General features: G+C 42.5%; 1 protein-coding gene across 10 annotated transcripts in view; it reads left to right on the forward strand.

Annotated features, from left to right (window-relative positions):
• The window catches only part of DMD (dystrophin), a 1,394,632-nt gene that overhangs the window by 110,860 nt on the left and 1,267,023 nt on the right, over positions 1-16,749 (forward strand). For 6 of the 10 annotated variants that reach the window (XM_076355734.1, XM_076355779.1, XM_076355714.1 and 3 more), the window contains exon 1: positions 14,599-14,712. The exons of 1 other annotated variant lie outside the window; for it this stretch is intronic. In XM_076355734.1, coding sequence (XP_076211849.1) covers positions 14,616-14,712 — 97 coding nt within the window. In that variant the 5' untranslated portion in view covers positions 14,599-14,615. Of the gene's footprint in view, positions 1-14,598; positions 14,713-16,749 lie in introns of those variants that run through there. 3 more of the 10 variants (XM_076355685.1, XM_076355705.1, XM_076355762.1) reach the window with 1 other exon arrangement.

Genomic DNA, 16,749 nt, shown 5'->3' on the forward strand with positions numbered 1-16,749 from the left:
GGGCAAAAAGAAACTATACCTTATCATCTCTTCCCATTCACATCACAGACTTCTTAACGATCAAATATTCCAATGCTAACAGCAAATGACTCGCTGTCACTCCACGGTGTGCTTAAAAATTAAGAGAACTTTTGATGTATTCACATTATGAATACATTCAGTTGAACAGTATTTTCCACAAAACGATAAACTGGACAAAATGAAGCTAGTTCATTAAAGACTTATTTTTTCATAAGTCTTTTTCTGCATTTGGTTTAACTCAGGTTGTGTCTTAGCCATACCAGACTAATGAAGTGATTTTCTCACTCTGGTATAGTAGACACATGTAGATCTCAGTTTGAACACCCGTTTTTGGAAAAGATTATGCAACAAATCTGTGCAGATGTAAAGAGCACCTGCTGCTTTGGTACTATTCAGTATGGCTCAAGGGTTGATCTATAAACCTGTATGCATGATTTAGGCTTCAGAGCATTTTGTAGTTCCTTTTTCTGCTTGAGATGGGGAAAAGACTTGCTTTGTGGCATTCCTCCTTTTTCTCCCCTTCCTATGTGGCATGCTTTTTTTTTTTTTGGCCACATTTTCTGTCTGGAGTGGATGCTGATTTAGGCTCATGGCCAAAACTGTTCTTGGAAGTCAAGAGTTGACTTCTGTTCCTAACAGAAGTGCTGATACGACTGTTTTTTTGGTGTTTTTCAAAAGATATCTTCTGACTGATAATGTGGCCCCATTTTGCCAGCCAGAGCAGAAGCAGAAGAATGATGATCCCACTCAAGTCTGTTGAATTGGGAAGTATTGACAGACACGGAGACTGCTTCAGGAATATATTGATGGCAGCAACTGTAGTTACACCAACTGTGCCTATATTAATGTGAGACAGGGATAGGCCTGAAATTGTTATGAAGAAGCTTTCCTCCTGTACCAGGGAAGCGTCTTTGCTGGGTTTTTGTTGTTCCTGGTGAGGGAAGAAGTCAGCAGGTCCTTCTGGGAAAGGGCAGTTAATACTTATTGACGGGAAACCAGTGTGCATCATGGTGTGGAAACATTCTCTTTCTCTTCCACAGCTTTTCCTAATTCAATCTAAAATATGTTCCAGTAATTATGCAGAGGTAAAAAGTTTTGCATAGGGTTTAAAACTCAGAATATAAAGCCATGCAAAAGGCATGAATTAGAATAAAAAGGCAAATTAACGGTGAGTCCTCGCCGTGTCAAGTCCACCCCAAATATACAAGCAAAATGACAGTGATGGGCTTGGTGTTCTGGACAGGTTTGACTGTTGATTACAGACCAAATTTGAGTAGTCACTATTTTCTAAAGGAGAGGGCTTTGGAGAGGGTGGAATTGCTGAGTATCTGGATAAGAGGAGGGCACTAAGAACTTCCCAGGTGCCACTGCTGTTGCTGACATTTTTGAACTGTATGCAGAAGCTTGGGTACCATATATACAGTGAACCTTTCTTTATGCAGTCTCTGTATTTGCTTTCTGGGATACCTTTTTACTTGTCATTTTGTACAACTTTCTGTGCTTTGGGCCAGATCTAGTATCTCCAAAATGACCTAGAGGGATGCTGCGTGCAGCAGCATCCACGTGTTATACACCGCTCCTGTTGAACTGGGAGTTGATGCAGGTGTCTGTCACTTTTACCAGAACTGACTTTCTGTTTGTATTGACTGAAGTCATGGTTTCTGGGGAAATTTGCAAGAGAATTATTTTTTTGGTGATAATGAGGTCATTAAGTTGTGCATTTTTTGCAGGGTTGGTAATGTAAATCAGTGCAAATCAAGTAACGTGATACCGTGTTATAAGCTTAGTAGAATGAGCTCTGAATTTTGAATAGTGGAAAAAAGAGATATTAACTGCTTTTAGGGAACATGTATTCCCACAACATTTTGCTTCCATGTGCAATACCTGGTTTAAGAATTCACCTTTTATAATAGTTTTAACAAAACTTTGAGCTATGTTATGTACTCTGTTGATATCATCAAAATCTCAGCTTTTGTACTGATACAATACAAAATTGATTGCACGCTGATATTATGCAAAATAATGTTAAAAATGAAGCCTGGCAAGCAAAATGATCCTTGGCAGCTGCCACCCGGCTCACTGGTGCCATTCAGTGTCCCAGATATGCTGGAAGTTTGACAAGATGCAAGAGAGAGGGTTTAATTAGGCCACAGTTTTACTAATTCCACTAATCTGGGAGTTGTGCATCAATCATCCACACAATGCAGATTGTTATTTCTTCCTCCTTCATTCCCACCTATTTGGGAAGTGCTCATGGTCTCACACATGGCTGCAGGCCACCACAGATGTGAGGTTTGGAGGGCTGATGCCACAGGGTTTGCCAATTCCTGCCTTTGCCAGGGAACCGACTATTTAAGGGTCATGCCTTTCCCCTAAATCTGCTTTCAGCTCTGGCTGAGTGAGAAAAGGTTCTTGCTGAAGTGCCTTCTAAATTACTATTATATGCCTTTCTAACTAGGGCCTGTAGGGCAGCCCAAATAAATCACTGTGCCTTGACCTGTCTGGGGATTAAAAAAAAAAAAAAAATATTTGCACTATTGAAAAAGAGGAAATATGCATGTCCTGTGGTTGGGAAAATAGGAGTAGCTGCTCAGAGACTGAAGGAAGACTGTCAGAAGTTTGAGGAGGGAGGGCAGTGGCTCCCACATGCGTAGCTGAGGTGCCCCACAGCTCGGACGACGGTCCCTGCTCCACTGCCTGGCTCTTGGAGTTTACAGGGAGCTTTGACTTTGTTTTTCTTTTCCTGCAAAGCAACATCCTCTCTTACTATGGCCTGCCTTTGAAATGATTGGAGGATTAGGGTCTCAAATTAGGGCTCAGTATTGGAGCCGGTCTTGTTCAATATCTTTATCAATGATCTGGATGAGGGGATCGAGTGCACCCTCAGTAAGCTTGCAGGCGACACCAAGTTGGGTGGGAGAGTTGATCTGCTTGAGGGTAGGAAGGCTCTGCAGAGGGATCTTCACAGGCTGGATTGATGGGCGAAGGCCAATTGTATGAGGTTCAACAAGGCCAAGTGCCAGGTCCTGCCCTTCGGCCACAACAGCCCCATGCAGTGCTACAGGCTTGGGGAAGAGTGGCTGGAAAGCTGCCCGGTGGAAAAGGACTGGGGGGAGTTGTCCTGGTTTCAGCTGGGGTAGAGTTAATTTCCTTCCAGTAGCTGGTACAGTGCTGTGGTTTGGATTTAGGAGGAGAACAATGTTGATAACACACCGATGTTTTAGTTGTTGCTAAGCAGTGCTTACACTAGTCAAGGACTTTTCAGCTTCTCATGCTCTGCTGACTGAGAAGGCTGGAGGTGCACGAGAAGCTGGGAAGGGGGCACAGCCAGGACAGCTGACCCAAACTGGCCAAAGGGATATTCCATACCATGTGCCGTCATGCTCAGTACATAAACTGGGGAAAGCTGGCCGGGGGGGCTGCTGCTCGGGGACTGGCTGGGCATCAGTCAGCGAGTGGTGAGCGACTGCATTGTGCGTCACTTGCTTTGTATATTCTTTTATTATTAGTTTTTATTATTACTATTATTTTACTTCAATTATTAAACTGTTTTTATCTCAACCCATGAGTTCTCTCACTTTTACTCTTCCAATTCTCTCCCCCATCCCGCTGGGGAGGGGAGAGTGAGCAAGCGGCTCTGTGGTGCTCTGTTGCTAGCTGAGGTTAAACCATGACAGTCCTTTTGATGCATTCTCCAAAAACCCACAACACCTAAGAAAGCTTGTGTTTCCTTTTTGCTAGTTGGTGGAGACATGGCTGTTATTTTGTTGATCACATCCATTGGGATCTGACGACGTCCATCTTGCCATTTTACTCCTAAAAACTGGATCTCCTGTGCAGGTCCCTTGACTTTACTTTGGTTTATGGCAAAACCAGCCTTCAGCAGGATGTGGATTATTTTCTTCCCTTTTTCAAAAACTTCTCCTGCTGTGTTGCCCCACACAACAATGTCATCAATGTATTGCAGGTGTTCTGGAGCCTCACCCTCTTCCAGTGCAGTCTGGATCAGTCTATGGCAAATGGTGGGGCTGTGCTTCCACCCCCGGGGCAGTCAGTTCCAGGTCTACTGGACACCCCTCCAAGTGAAAGCAAACTGTGGCCTGCACTCTGCTGCCAAAGGGATGGAGAAAAACGCATTAGCAATATCAGTTGTGGCATACCACTTGGCTGCCTTTGCCTCCAGTTTGTACTGAAGTTCTAGCATGTGCAGCACAGCAGCACTCAGCGGTGGCGTGACTTTGTTCAGGCCACGATAGTCTACTGTTAGTCTCCACTCTCCATTAGACTTCCGCACTGGCCATATGGGACTGTGAAAGGGTGAGCGAGTCTTGCTGTGACTACTCCTTGGCTCTCCAGTCAATGAATCAGCTCATGGATGGGAATCAGGGAGTCTCAGTTGGTGCGATATTGCCGCCGGTGCACTGTGGTGGTAGTGATTGGCACCTGTTGGTGTTTGACCTTTGGCAACCCCACAACAGAGGGGTCCTCTGAGAGACCAGGCAAGGTAGACAGCTGTTTAATTTCTTCCGTCTCCAAGGCAGCTATACTAAAAGCCCATCCGTATCCTTTTGGGTCCTTGAAATACCTTCTCCTGAGGTAGTCTATGCCAAGGATGCACGGAGCATCTGGGCCAGTCACAATGGGGTGCTTCTGCCACTCATTCCCAGTTAGACTTACTTCGGCTTCCAATACAGTTAGCTGTTGGGATCGCCCTGTCACCCCAGAAATACAGATGGGTTCTGCCCCTCTATAGCTTGATGGCATTAGGGTACACTGTGCACCGGTGTCTACTAGAGCCTTATACTCCTGTGGGTCTGTCGCAGATGGAAGTGAGACTGCACTTCACTTGTAAGAGAGAAGCCACAATACACTTTATTGATAGAAAACAGTGAGTTAGAGTTCAATGGTAAACGCGACAGTGATTTAACAAGATTCGATGGCAAGGTACACTTGATTATTTACTGCATAGAGGACAGGGTCAGACAAAACTGTCGGGGAGACCCTCCTGTTGAGCCATGAGGTTCAGAAAGGACCCCCTTGCTTTCTAGACTTCTCAGAGAGGAGTCTACGTGTGGCTGGATCCAAACCTAATCCCAGATTTGGTCAATGGTTTATGTCTAAAAGATTATATATGTGCAATCAATCCTTTATATCACTTAGCTAAGATTTCAAAGTTTAGCATGCTATTAGTCACCAAGTATCTGTTGCGGCAAGGAATCTCTCAACCTCGAGGAGTAACCTTAAGAGGCGTCCCTACTCAAGGGGAGATCCTGCCGTGCAGCCTGCTGCTGTGCAGGAGAGCTCAAAGGGCTCTTGGGCTGCTCACTATTTATAGGGGTAAGATGATTGATTCATAGTCATATTTGCATACCGGTAACTGTGGTTAGGTGGGCGTATTTCCCACAGTAGCCCTTGGCTATTGTGTTGTTATCTGGCTCCCAAATCCACTTTGAATGGATGCAGCTATCACTAGCAGCATCCATTAATGACCACCCCTGGTAGTTACTGCTTGAGCAGGGTTACAGGAGATAAAGGACAGGTTGAACGGGGGAGCACACGGACACAGGGTCGGATGTGCCAGGCCACCGAATCCACACAGTCTAGTAAACCTGCTTGTCCCTTTCCTCCACCTGGCTGGAGGCAGGGCCCCTCTAGTCCTGGTCATAGTATTTGTTTCTCATTTCTTGTAAATACTAATCAGAAGTCTTTTCATTAAGATCAGAAGTAAGATCAGCCCTTCAATTCTTTCTGGGGTACCATGTCGCCATAGGACTTGCTTTTCGAGGCCCAGGATAGTGTTCTGGGCAGTGGCATGGGGCATGGGATATGTTTCCAGCCATCCGGTGGTTGCCTCCACCATTGTAAGCACGTGGCGCTTGCCTTGGCGGGTTTGTTGGGAGTGTGATATAATCAATCTGCCAGGCCTCCCCACATTTGTATTTTAGCCATTATTCTCCATAGCAGAGAGGCTTTAACCGCATGGTTTGCTTGATTGTAGCGCTTGTTTCACATTCATGGATAACCTGTGCAATAGTGTCCATGGTCAAGTCCACCCCTTGATCACGAGCCCATCTGTATGTTGCATTTCTTCCTTGATGGCCTGAGGTGTCATGAGCCCACTGAGCTATAAATAATTCACCCTTATGTTCCCAGTCCAGATCCACCTGAGCCGTTTCAGTCTTAGCAGCCTGATAGTATCAGGAACAGGTGTGGGTTGACAGCCGGCTGAACATGAGCCGGCAGTGTGCCCAGGTGGCCAAGAAGGCCAATGGCGTCCTGGCCTGTATCAGAAATCGTGTGGCCAGCAGGAGGAGGGAAGTGATCGTGCCCCTGTACTCGGCACTGGTGAGGCCGCACCTCGAATACTGTGTTCAGTTTTGGGCCCCTCACTACAAGAAGGACGTCGAGGTGCTGGAGCGTGTCCAGAGAAGGGCAACGAGGCTGGTGAGGGGTCTGGAGAACAAGTCTTATGAGGAGCGGCTGAGGGAACTGGGACTGTTTAGCCTGGAGAAAAGGAGGCTGAGGGGAGACCTCATCGCTCTCTACAACCACCTGAAAGGAGGTTGTAGCGAGGTGGGTGTCGGTCTCTTCTCGCAAGTAACAAGTGACAGGACGAGAGGAAACGGCCTCACGTTGTGCCAGGGGAAGTTTAGATTGGATATTAGGAAAAATATCTTCACCTGAAAGGGGTTATCAAGCATTGGAACAGGCTTCCCAGGGAAGTGGTTGAGTCACCATCCCTGGAGGTATTTAAAAGACCTGTGGAAGCGGTGCTTAGGGACATGGTTTAGTGGTGGACTTGGCAGTGTTAGGTTAATGGTTGGACTTGATGATCTTAAAGGTCTTTTCCAACCTAAACAATACTATGATTTTATGATTCTATAAAATCTTCAGGCATATGAAAAATCTGCTGGAAAATTGTAGTTAACGTTATGTTCATCACCACCATGATCATTTAAAGGAGATAATACACACAAATGGGTTCTCCTGGTCCACAACACAAGGGAGAGCTGTTCTACAGGACCTGTGAAGCAGTACTAAAGCAAAGATATGGGCAAATTTGTTTTAGTCTGTTAACTGAGGGAATGATAGTTCTCCTTGAGACAGAAAATGAGCCCGTCTAACTTGTTTCTCATCAGAACTTCCTGCAGTGGAAGGATGTCAGGTTAATGAAGTCTTGTGCTGTTGTCAGAGGATCGTTCTTATCCATCTCACGGATTTTGGATGGATTTAGAAAAGATTTTATAATTTAACATGAACAAAACTTGGGAGTCCAGCTCTTTGGTAGAAGCCCAGTATACTTCCATGGATGCTGAGAGAGGTGCCCCTTCTGGATGTTCAGGAGAGGAACTGACCCCAACCAGCTTTTAAGGATGCTGGGGCAGAATCAATATGTAGGTGTGAGAGTGCGTTCCCTAACCAGAAGAGGCAAGGCAAAAATTTGCGGCAATTCTCCAAAACATTTTTTTTTTCTCAAATGACCTAGAGATGTGGATTCTTCTTCAGACTTTTCACATGACAAAGGGACGTTCAAGCTCTCTTTATGCTGAAGTTGAGAAGGTTACAGAGCACCAATAGTTGTGGATGATGAACTCAACTTCTGTTTCAGATTTAGATTTTTATTTCAAATCCCATATTAAAAACAAACAAAGAAACACTACCACTCCCAAACAAAAAAAAAAACTTTTTTTTTTTTAGTATATTAATTTCCAGGAAACTAAGTTGGTTTTGTCTGTTTGTCTTTCTCCTTGATTCATATATTGTAATAAAATAGTAGACATCCACTCTTAAATCTTCAACGTTAAAGCAGATTATTCAATGATAGGGATGCAAAATGTGGAGTATGTTATTTCTGCTGGTAAAGGAGGGAGGGAAGGGTGGAAGATTCTTTTATTTGTGACCCCTGTTAACTTGCATTGTGGCAAAAGCCCTAGATACTGTGGAGAGAACTCACCTTTCTAAGGTAGTAAGTCTTTTGTGAAGCGCAAGGCAACTACCATGGATTTTATTTTTTTTTAATTTAGAATATATTAAAACATCTTCGTATGATACTGTGTAGTTTTATTTCCTGTTACGGAAATAGTAAATGTAAAATCTTATGAGATTTTAATATTTCTGAAACCCTCGTTGCTATATTTATCCCAGGAAAGTGAGGAGGTGTTCACCTCCAGAAACATGGTTTCCGCATGTTATTACTGTGTGCTCTGAACTGCTGACATGCTCAGGGAACACAGACGGTGGGAACCCCGTCGGTAAGGGGAACCCCAGACTCTATGGCCAGCCTCGTTCACTGAGTATTAAGGAATTTGCTTTCTGCCCCCTATATTTTTTAGTTTTTTGGGAATCTTCTAATGTACCGAAAGGGATTGGATAAGTGCTCTCTGTGTGGGGTGTTTGGTTTGTTTTTTAAGGGGTTTGCTAGGGTTTTCTGAAGCAGTTACTGTTTTTTAATGGACCCAGGTGAAAAAGTTGCCTGGTGTTTTAACGTAAAGACTCAACTGAAAAACAAAGCCTTACAAAAGCGTTGCTGGTCAAGGACTCTCAGTTGCCATCTTTGGAGATTTTGGACTAGTGTTAGCAGTTGCAATCTCATCAGTAATCTTAATTGGAAGTCCATTTTTAATATTAATACCACAACCTGAACCACATAGATAATTAAGTTAGAAAAATATATATCGAAGAAACATGAGAAGATAAGTTTGATTGAGGAGATACGGGAATTTGGAATGTGGTAGAATTTGCTTTAATTAGTTCTTTAACGTATAGCTGTCATATGCATGTTACCAAATGGTTAATGATCCGTTGGGAAACCAATGCAATGAATTAGAAATACCACTAAACCAGAATATAACTGGAGTAGCAGTAGAAATGACCAATAGAAAACATTTGAAAGCATGTGATCTGTGATCTCCAAAACATTTATCGACCAGCTGCCATTTAACCAGTTCCCTAATTTATCTTATGTGACAATCATCTGCATTTGGTGAAAATGGAGAGAAACATCAAGTACTTTGCTGGAGAGCTATACCAGGTGAGAGTGCTTATGGGCTCAAAACCACAGCAAGCTGAGTACCGGCACACAGGGCTTGCACAGAAGGGCAGGCTGCGAGATGTGTGTTAGGTCTGGTTTTTTGGTCATTGTTTGTTTGGGTTTTTTTCTTTATTCCTGGTACATCTGTTATGCATCATCTTATACATGGACTGCAGCTGTAGAAAGAATGAACAAATTAAGATGCTTGCGTCAGTAATTATTTCAAGCCTAGTATTGCTGAACAATGTCTTTTCCCAAAGAAGTAAAGGTACAAATGGAAGAAGGTTAAAGCTGTGTAGCTCAAGTCAGTCTAATTTAAAAGGAGCTGTAAGAGAACAAAATACATGTTTTATGTAATTAACATCTTAAAACTTCATGTCATTGTTCAGTTTTGTGCTAACAGAACATACAAGACTTTCTTAAGGAGGAAGATTAACAGCGTTTCCTGAAGAGTTCAAGGTCACTAATTCTCTGAGTGTTAAATAGTGAAACTGTATGCTTCTGCTTTCTGATGTGTGTTAAATATTTGGAGAATGAGTTAACTAGATTTTTTTTTTTTCTTGCTAGAACCTAGTATTTTAAATTCACTGTCACTGAAATATATGCTATGTGAGAACAAAATGTAGAATGTCTGTTGGTTTATCTGTAGAAATAACCAGAGGTTGCCATTAAAAAACCTTAATGATTGTCATATTTGAGACATCATATTATCCACGTTTGTAGCAGTGTTCAGATGACTGTATCACACAGAAATATTCAAAATTGGTGCAGAGTATCCACTTTTTAGCATGCTGTGCTCTGCCATTAGAGATGCCCTCAGAGAACTGTTTCAGTAACATCTTTTATGAATAATTTTTTTATCCCAGTCCTGTAATATGAAATCCTGGGGTTGTTAAGGACATCTCTGCTTATTATTGTTGTAAGCACATCTGTAATAAAACTTTGCAAAACTTTCTTACCATAAATGGAATCAATCTCACTTTGAAAGGTTGGTCCTGAGTTCTCCTAATATGTCCTCAGGTAAGTTGTGTTCTGAGCTTTCGGTTTATGACAAATGCCTGAACTTAGGTGAATTTCATACACCTGAGGTTCAGTTAAAAAAATGAAGATGACTTCTGCACAAAAAATACTTGGATGAGCTATGGTGCAGATGAGCGAAAAGTTTCAAACCCCTGAAAATTTCAGCTCCTTGGATGGCTGTCACGTGCCTGGCTGGATGACTTCGGACACCCACATCTGAAAAGTCTCTCTGGGCAACACGGTTGTCCTGTCCAGGTGACCGGGACTTTGAACTGTTCCATTGGAGTCCCAGGGCTTGTAAGCATCTGTGTGGAGATGATGGTTGCACTGGGCTTTTAGTTTCTAGAGACATGACTTTGTATATGTTGTTCATTTTCAGTTGTTTATATACTCCTCTGTAGCAGTTTTTCAAATCTTAAGCAGTCAAAGCTACATGTGCCATAATTGTCAGAAGTCATCCTCGCTAAACTATTGAGATATTGTCACTAAAATGAAAGTACTGATAGCTCTAACTCTATGGGAAAGTGATTCTTTATGGACAGCTTGCTTTTATAATCATACGTCAGAAATCCTGTAATTGAGAAGTGTAGTTAATATAGAATGGTTAACGGTAAGAAATACTTAATAATTCCTGTCTGTGTTGTCCAAACAAACTTTCCAGTGCTCCCACTGGAGATGTTTATTAATCTAAACATGCACAGTATATCACCAAGGTATTTTCTTGCGTGATTGATTGATTGAATTAGTTGTTTACCGGGGGAGGGATGAAGTACCTAAGAATAACGGGAGGCAGAGAAAAAGGGAAGAGAAATTGACTTTCTTCAGGAGACATATTAGCAAATCAAATGAACAGTTTTTGCTAGGTAAAATCAGCATTCGTTTTTGCATGCCAGAGAGAGTGCATCATGTAGAGCATCATGGAGGGCTGAAGGTCAAGGCCAATCTGCTTGCTTCATTTTTTTTCAGTGATCCGTTATCTACTCTTGCTTTGTTGGAGTCACTAGTACTTCCAAAGAGGAAAACAAAAAGGAAAAAAGAAATGGCAGCGAGAAGAGATTCTACATTGTATCTTAGTTATCATTGTAATGTGCACACACCACCGTAATCAAATTCAAGCACACTGAATAGGCCAATTAGTGTCTCTAGTAGCAGTGAAGCAATTAAAAGGAATAGATGCATTATTGCAAATACATGTCTTTGCCATAAGCTGTAGATGGAATAGGAAGGGAGATGGACTTCCTTCCTTTCTCATGCCATTGTCACCCAAATGGACTGGAGTTTCTTTGCCTACTGAGTTCAGTACTGTAAAAAGCAGAGTACCACTCGATGAGTGCTTTTCCACTTGTCATTTATTTCTGCTTTTTCCAGACTGGGGACAGTTCTGTATAAGAGAAAAAAAATACGTATTTGTGTTATTGTAGAGTCTGGGAGCGCTACCCGTGGAGCTTCCTCTCTAAAGCAATTCATTCCATATGGGTGGGTTACTATAATTATATCTATGCAGATGCTGAATCCAGTTACAACAAGCAGAAACCAAGGCTGTTGTTTTCTCAGAAAAATGCAGAAAAACTAGAGAACAAAGCCAGCTATTAATCTGGCCTATTAATATGTGGACAGAATGACTGATACTGGTTTCTCCTCCCAGATTCTCCATTCTTCTCTGGGCTGTTTTTCTACACAGCTAGTGTACACAGAAGATGCCAAAACTGGTATATTACAGTTCCCTTCTCCTCCAAAACAAAAAAATTAAAAAAAAAAAAAAAAAATTCTGCCCAGGGCAAAAATGGCTACTTCCTATAGCCCTGATCTGAATGGGAATGGTCTGTGTGGCTAAACTACATCGCATCCGCTGTATGCTGTGCTGGAGCGCAGTAATACTGAGTGATAAACCCCAGTGGATCCTCCTTGTAATGCTATGCTTATCTCTCTGGAAATATTTTCCATAATTCCCTCTTTCTTTTTTCTCTCTTTTGGCTGTTTCCCCCCTTTTGTACTTCCTTCTGAGGTATCTGGGTGGGATAGGATTCTGCTAAAGTATATTTATGCCATACCGGATGCCCCCATTCTCTTACCAGTATTATCAACATATGAAATGTTTTTCTGGATATTTCCATCTATAATCTTGCATAGCTCAAAATTCACTGAACTAGAAATCAAGCCTATGGTGAGGTTTTGGGTGCTTTAGGTCTTCCCTGCAACTACAGGTTATATGAGCTATGAACTCAAACTCATCTTTTGTGAAATGCCATGTAAATTGCTTGTTGCTATGTCTGTGGTTTGAAAATCATAATGCAGCTAGAAGTGTGAAATATTAAGCATACCCTTTTATGTACTTAGAATTTATGGGAACTTCAAAGTCAGTCCTCATTTTATTGTCTGGTTTGTTTCACTTCAGAAATGACTTAAACTGTGAACAAGAAGGAGCTGACAGTATTTTCAGATAGGCACTTTATAGTTGTGCACTTTGCGAGTATACGATAGGACTGCCTCTGTTGCCTTGAATGCAAAATTAGCTTGTTGATATGTGCTGCTACAGACAGAGGAACAGATGTAGTAATTCTGCTTTATTTACATGAAATCTCTAAAAAGGCATTTTCTGGCAGCATGCTAGGAATAAATAGAGTGTCAAATATAAACCGCGCCGTGCTCCGTTAGCTCATTCAGGTGTCAGCTGTGCCGTTTAGATGGGGGCGAGAGCAGGGAGTCGGATCCCTCCCAGCAGCGCGGGGAGCTCTCCCGTGCTCGGCACCCCCGGCGCCAGCCTGCTCCCGCCGCTGTCCCTCGGCGGGTTTTGGCCAGGGGAGTGTGCCTGCCCCTCCGCCCGGGGCGCGGGGACCCTGGGACCCTGCTTCTGGCCCCTGGGCTGGGGCTCCGCACGGGGCAAAGAGGGATGTGCCCTGCAGTCGCACGCACTGGTAACACTTCTGCGGGAGGCTTCGAGGAGAAGCTATCAGATGTCCCGGTTTTTTATTTTTATTCCTTCAAAGTAGGGGATTCTCTTATCTCCCCCCCCCCCCCCCCCCGCGCCCTTTCTGTGACTTAGAACTCCCCTAAGCTCATGTTTTCAAGCTTATTTTTCATAGCCAAGAGGTTCAGGAACTTAACTGAGACTAGGGAATTGGGGGGGGGGGGGGGGAGGGCGCTGCAAACCATGGGGAAGTTGAACACATCTGAGTGAAGAAGTGAGGCTTGAGCGAAACCTTATGAGCCTTGTGGACTGGGAATATGAGAACTGGTGAGCGATGCTGAGCTGCCCACCACTGCAAGGGAAAGCTCTTCCCGGGGGAGTGTGCTGTTTCCCCTTCCTCACTCCTTTGCCATTGTGCAAAGGCTGAGGAAGGAGGTACTACTCCAGTGATAGTCCTTGCTCTCCCTCACTACTTCCCTTAACTAATGGGTTTTAGCCGGGTGGTTGCACATGTTAAATTGTTCCTTTTTTTCCTCTCAGGTATTCAAACTTTCCAGTGTGGGATTGGGGATGTTTATTCAGCTTATGGAGCAAGCAGACGCATTAAAGATGAAATGCCTTGACTCTGAACTGCAGGCAGAAGTGGTGGGAGGAGACGCAGCTAATTTAACTTGGAGGATGATTGACGTGTATATGTCAATTTCTATTAATATTCTTTTGAAATCACTGACGCAAGCGTGTTTTTCCCCCACCCCAACAGAAAATATAAATAGAAAGACAACAGAACAATCCTATCCCTTTAATTCACAATACTCAGAAGCACTTAAGCAAACTCTGTTGTATGAGTGTGTCCTCCACAGGCTGGCAAAAAACAGCTTATGGTAGTGTTCTTACCACTTTAAGAATATCAAGATGCTCTAACGGAGCTATCCACTTACTGCTAAAATGTATAAAGCACAAAAAGTGAAAGTCACCTACAGGTAGACCTAGATAAATTGCTTAAAAATGTACTGTTCCCTCATTAGACAGCCATTCATTGCATGAAAAGAGCTAAATGTATTTGTTGAGGTGTAGCTATAAAAGCCATGTTTAAAATGAAACAGAGTTGAGAGCCTGAATGCACAGCACTGTTATTCAGAAGTAGCTTTCAAGCAGAGAGTTTCAACGGGAAGGTGCTGTTTGGATGGACACAAATCAGCAAACGTTTAGCTGAAGTGTGAATAATTCAAGCGTGCATGAAGAACCGTGCTTTCTGAAGAGACGAAACGCAAGAATAAAAAAAAAATCTTCAAACATTTGCATCAGCCTTAGAGGACAATGCGAACAGCGGGATTTGAAACAGATTTGCAGATGCACTCTCTTTAGGCAGGGAGAATGCTCATTAAATGCAAGATGCTTCTGTGGCTCGTGTGTTTGCACGGAGGTAGAGGTTTGCAAGACTGACGTATCAGATAAAGTCAGAGTGGTTACCACACCGACGGTGTAGCAGCTGCATAATAAATGATGGAGAGAATCTTGTTAGGCATGCCCACCTAACCTAACTTGAATCATGCGAAAGGGGAGCTGCTGGAATTCAAATAGACTTTCTGGTTCCCAGCAGTCGGCAGTAATAGAATGCTTTCAGGAAGATGACAGATGCAGGGGAAAGATGCTGTTTTGCACTATCTTGATTTGTTACAGCAGCCAACTTATTGGCATGATGGAGTGACAAGAAAAGCAGCTGGCATGGAAGGTAGGATTATCAAAGCTATTGCATCATTATGAATGTAATTAGAAACTGACCATGACAAAGCATATGCTAGAACGAGCTGCCGCCGATGGCAGAGGATTTGTTGCTGAGGTCTTGAAACTCTGAAAACAACATTCCTCGTGCAAAATGGATTTTGCAGTTTCATTTATGCTTGTGTTACCCTTTCTTTCCTGCTTGCCTCCAAGCTCGGGGAATCGCTTGCTTGAAAAAGAGTGTTGTGTTAGGATGAGACTGAAGCATAAAGTATTTTCTAAGTCTGTGAAGCTTCAGGTAGACAGAAACAAGCAAATGTGAAACAAGACTGGGAAAGGCTCCCTCTGGTTCACCAGCAGGCTCGAATTGATGTATTGGCATATTCAGGAATCCCGAGGAAATGAAGATGCATGTACTGAATGTTTTGGTATAATGAAAAGATGTTATTGCAGGTCTCTGCTTTATAGTTAGTTTTTCCGACAGGTTTTATTCCCCATCAGTTTTTAGCTCTTGACATTTATTCGGTTGTTTGGTATTATATAAAGAAAATACATCAATATCTCCTGCAGGGTTTCTCAACAACTCCAGCATCTGTTTCAGCTATTGAACTGTATTCACGTTTTGCCAACTTGATGCCTACCCAGCTGGTCTATCATTTCTCGCTTGATTACTGCTCTTAATTTCTCTGTATCAGCTTGTTTCAGATAGGATTTTGAAAGCTGTTAATGAGAAATGACAGTAACTGCTGAATTATTGAGAATTGGAGTATTCTCTTATTTTTGAAACATCAGAGAGCACTTTCGTGTGCATTTTATTAAATTCATATTCTGCGTTGCAGTGAGGTTTTCATATAATCATTGAATTTAGCTGTGAGTACTTTAAACTAGATGAGTCACAAGCATAACTTTCAACTGAGTATTTTGAGAAAGTTTGAGAAAATTTAGAGGTGCTTGCTTTGGTGCATGTATCATCTTAATATATGTTCCTTCATCCTGTCTGCCCCCCCCCTCCCCGACTTATATACTCCCTCTCTGTCACCATGAGCAGTCATTAAGTGTATACTGTACGTATTGAAATATATTTTATCACCACTAGGGTGAAACTGCTAAGCAGCTCCGAACAGGTGATTTGAGTAGGTTTAAAACAGGTGTCAGCTCTATCAGAGTGGGTCACCCTCGATCTAAAGAAGTAAAAGTGGTGTTTTCTAAATGTAAGGCAGGACCTCTCTTTCCTTCCTCTTCAGAGGTCCAACAACCATTCAAACACTGCTTGATAGCTCACAGGATATGATTATGTTAAATTATTTTGATTATTTCGCCTTACAAAACGCTTTCTTTCAATGTAAACTCCCTTCTTCATTAGGTCTATCGTTTTTTCCAAGGTGATGATCAAGAAATCTCTTGTCGTACTGGATATTCACTTTTCTGACTTTATTTTAAATGACTCTGCTGGCTGTACTCTATGTAGTCTTGTCAAAAGGGGATCAGGCTATTAAACACTAAATGTTGCTGACTAAAGCTGTAACAGTTTTAGTAAGATAGATGTTTCTAGATACACAGCAGTGAACCAGCCTGTAGAAAGTTTGAAGGTAAAGATTAGTAAAACTGATATACTGTTAGCTAGTTTGAGCATTTCCCTGCTTTGATCACCTCCGAGAGGCATTTTAAATTATTTTGTGACTGCTGGGAGGGGAGATGTACTTATTAATGGAGAGGATTGCTATGGGGTTTGCATAGCCAAAAATAGTTCTGTAGTTTTGATGGCAATAAGAAAAAATCATTGTTATTCTATTTCAGAGAAGTTCTATTAAATTTACCAATAATTTGTCCTTGTTGATGACAATGAAACCATAGAGAGAATAACCCATATAAACAGCTTAAGTGCCATTCACCTTTTCAGGGTAGCAGTAAAACTGTTTTATATCGCCTGTATTATATTTATATTCCTGAAGCTGCTAGTCGCTTGTCTCAAGAGTGCTGGCTGGCTATCATCATACAGTAGTTACTTAAAATGGTCTTTTCCTTGTGACGCCAGTAATCGTAACTG

This window comes from Aptenodytes patagonicus, chromosome 1 (assembly GCF_965638725.1).
Source record: "Aptenodytes patagonicus chromosome 1, bAptPat1.pri.cur, whole genome shotgun sequence".
Classification (NCBI taxonomy): Eukaryota; Metazoa; Chordata; class Aves; order Sphenisciformes; family Spheniscidae; genus Aptenodytes; species Aptenodytes patagonicus.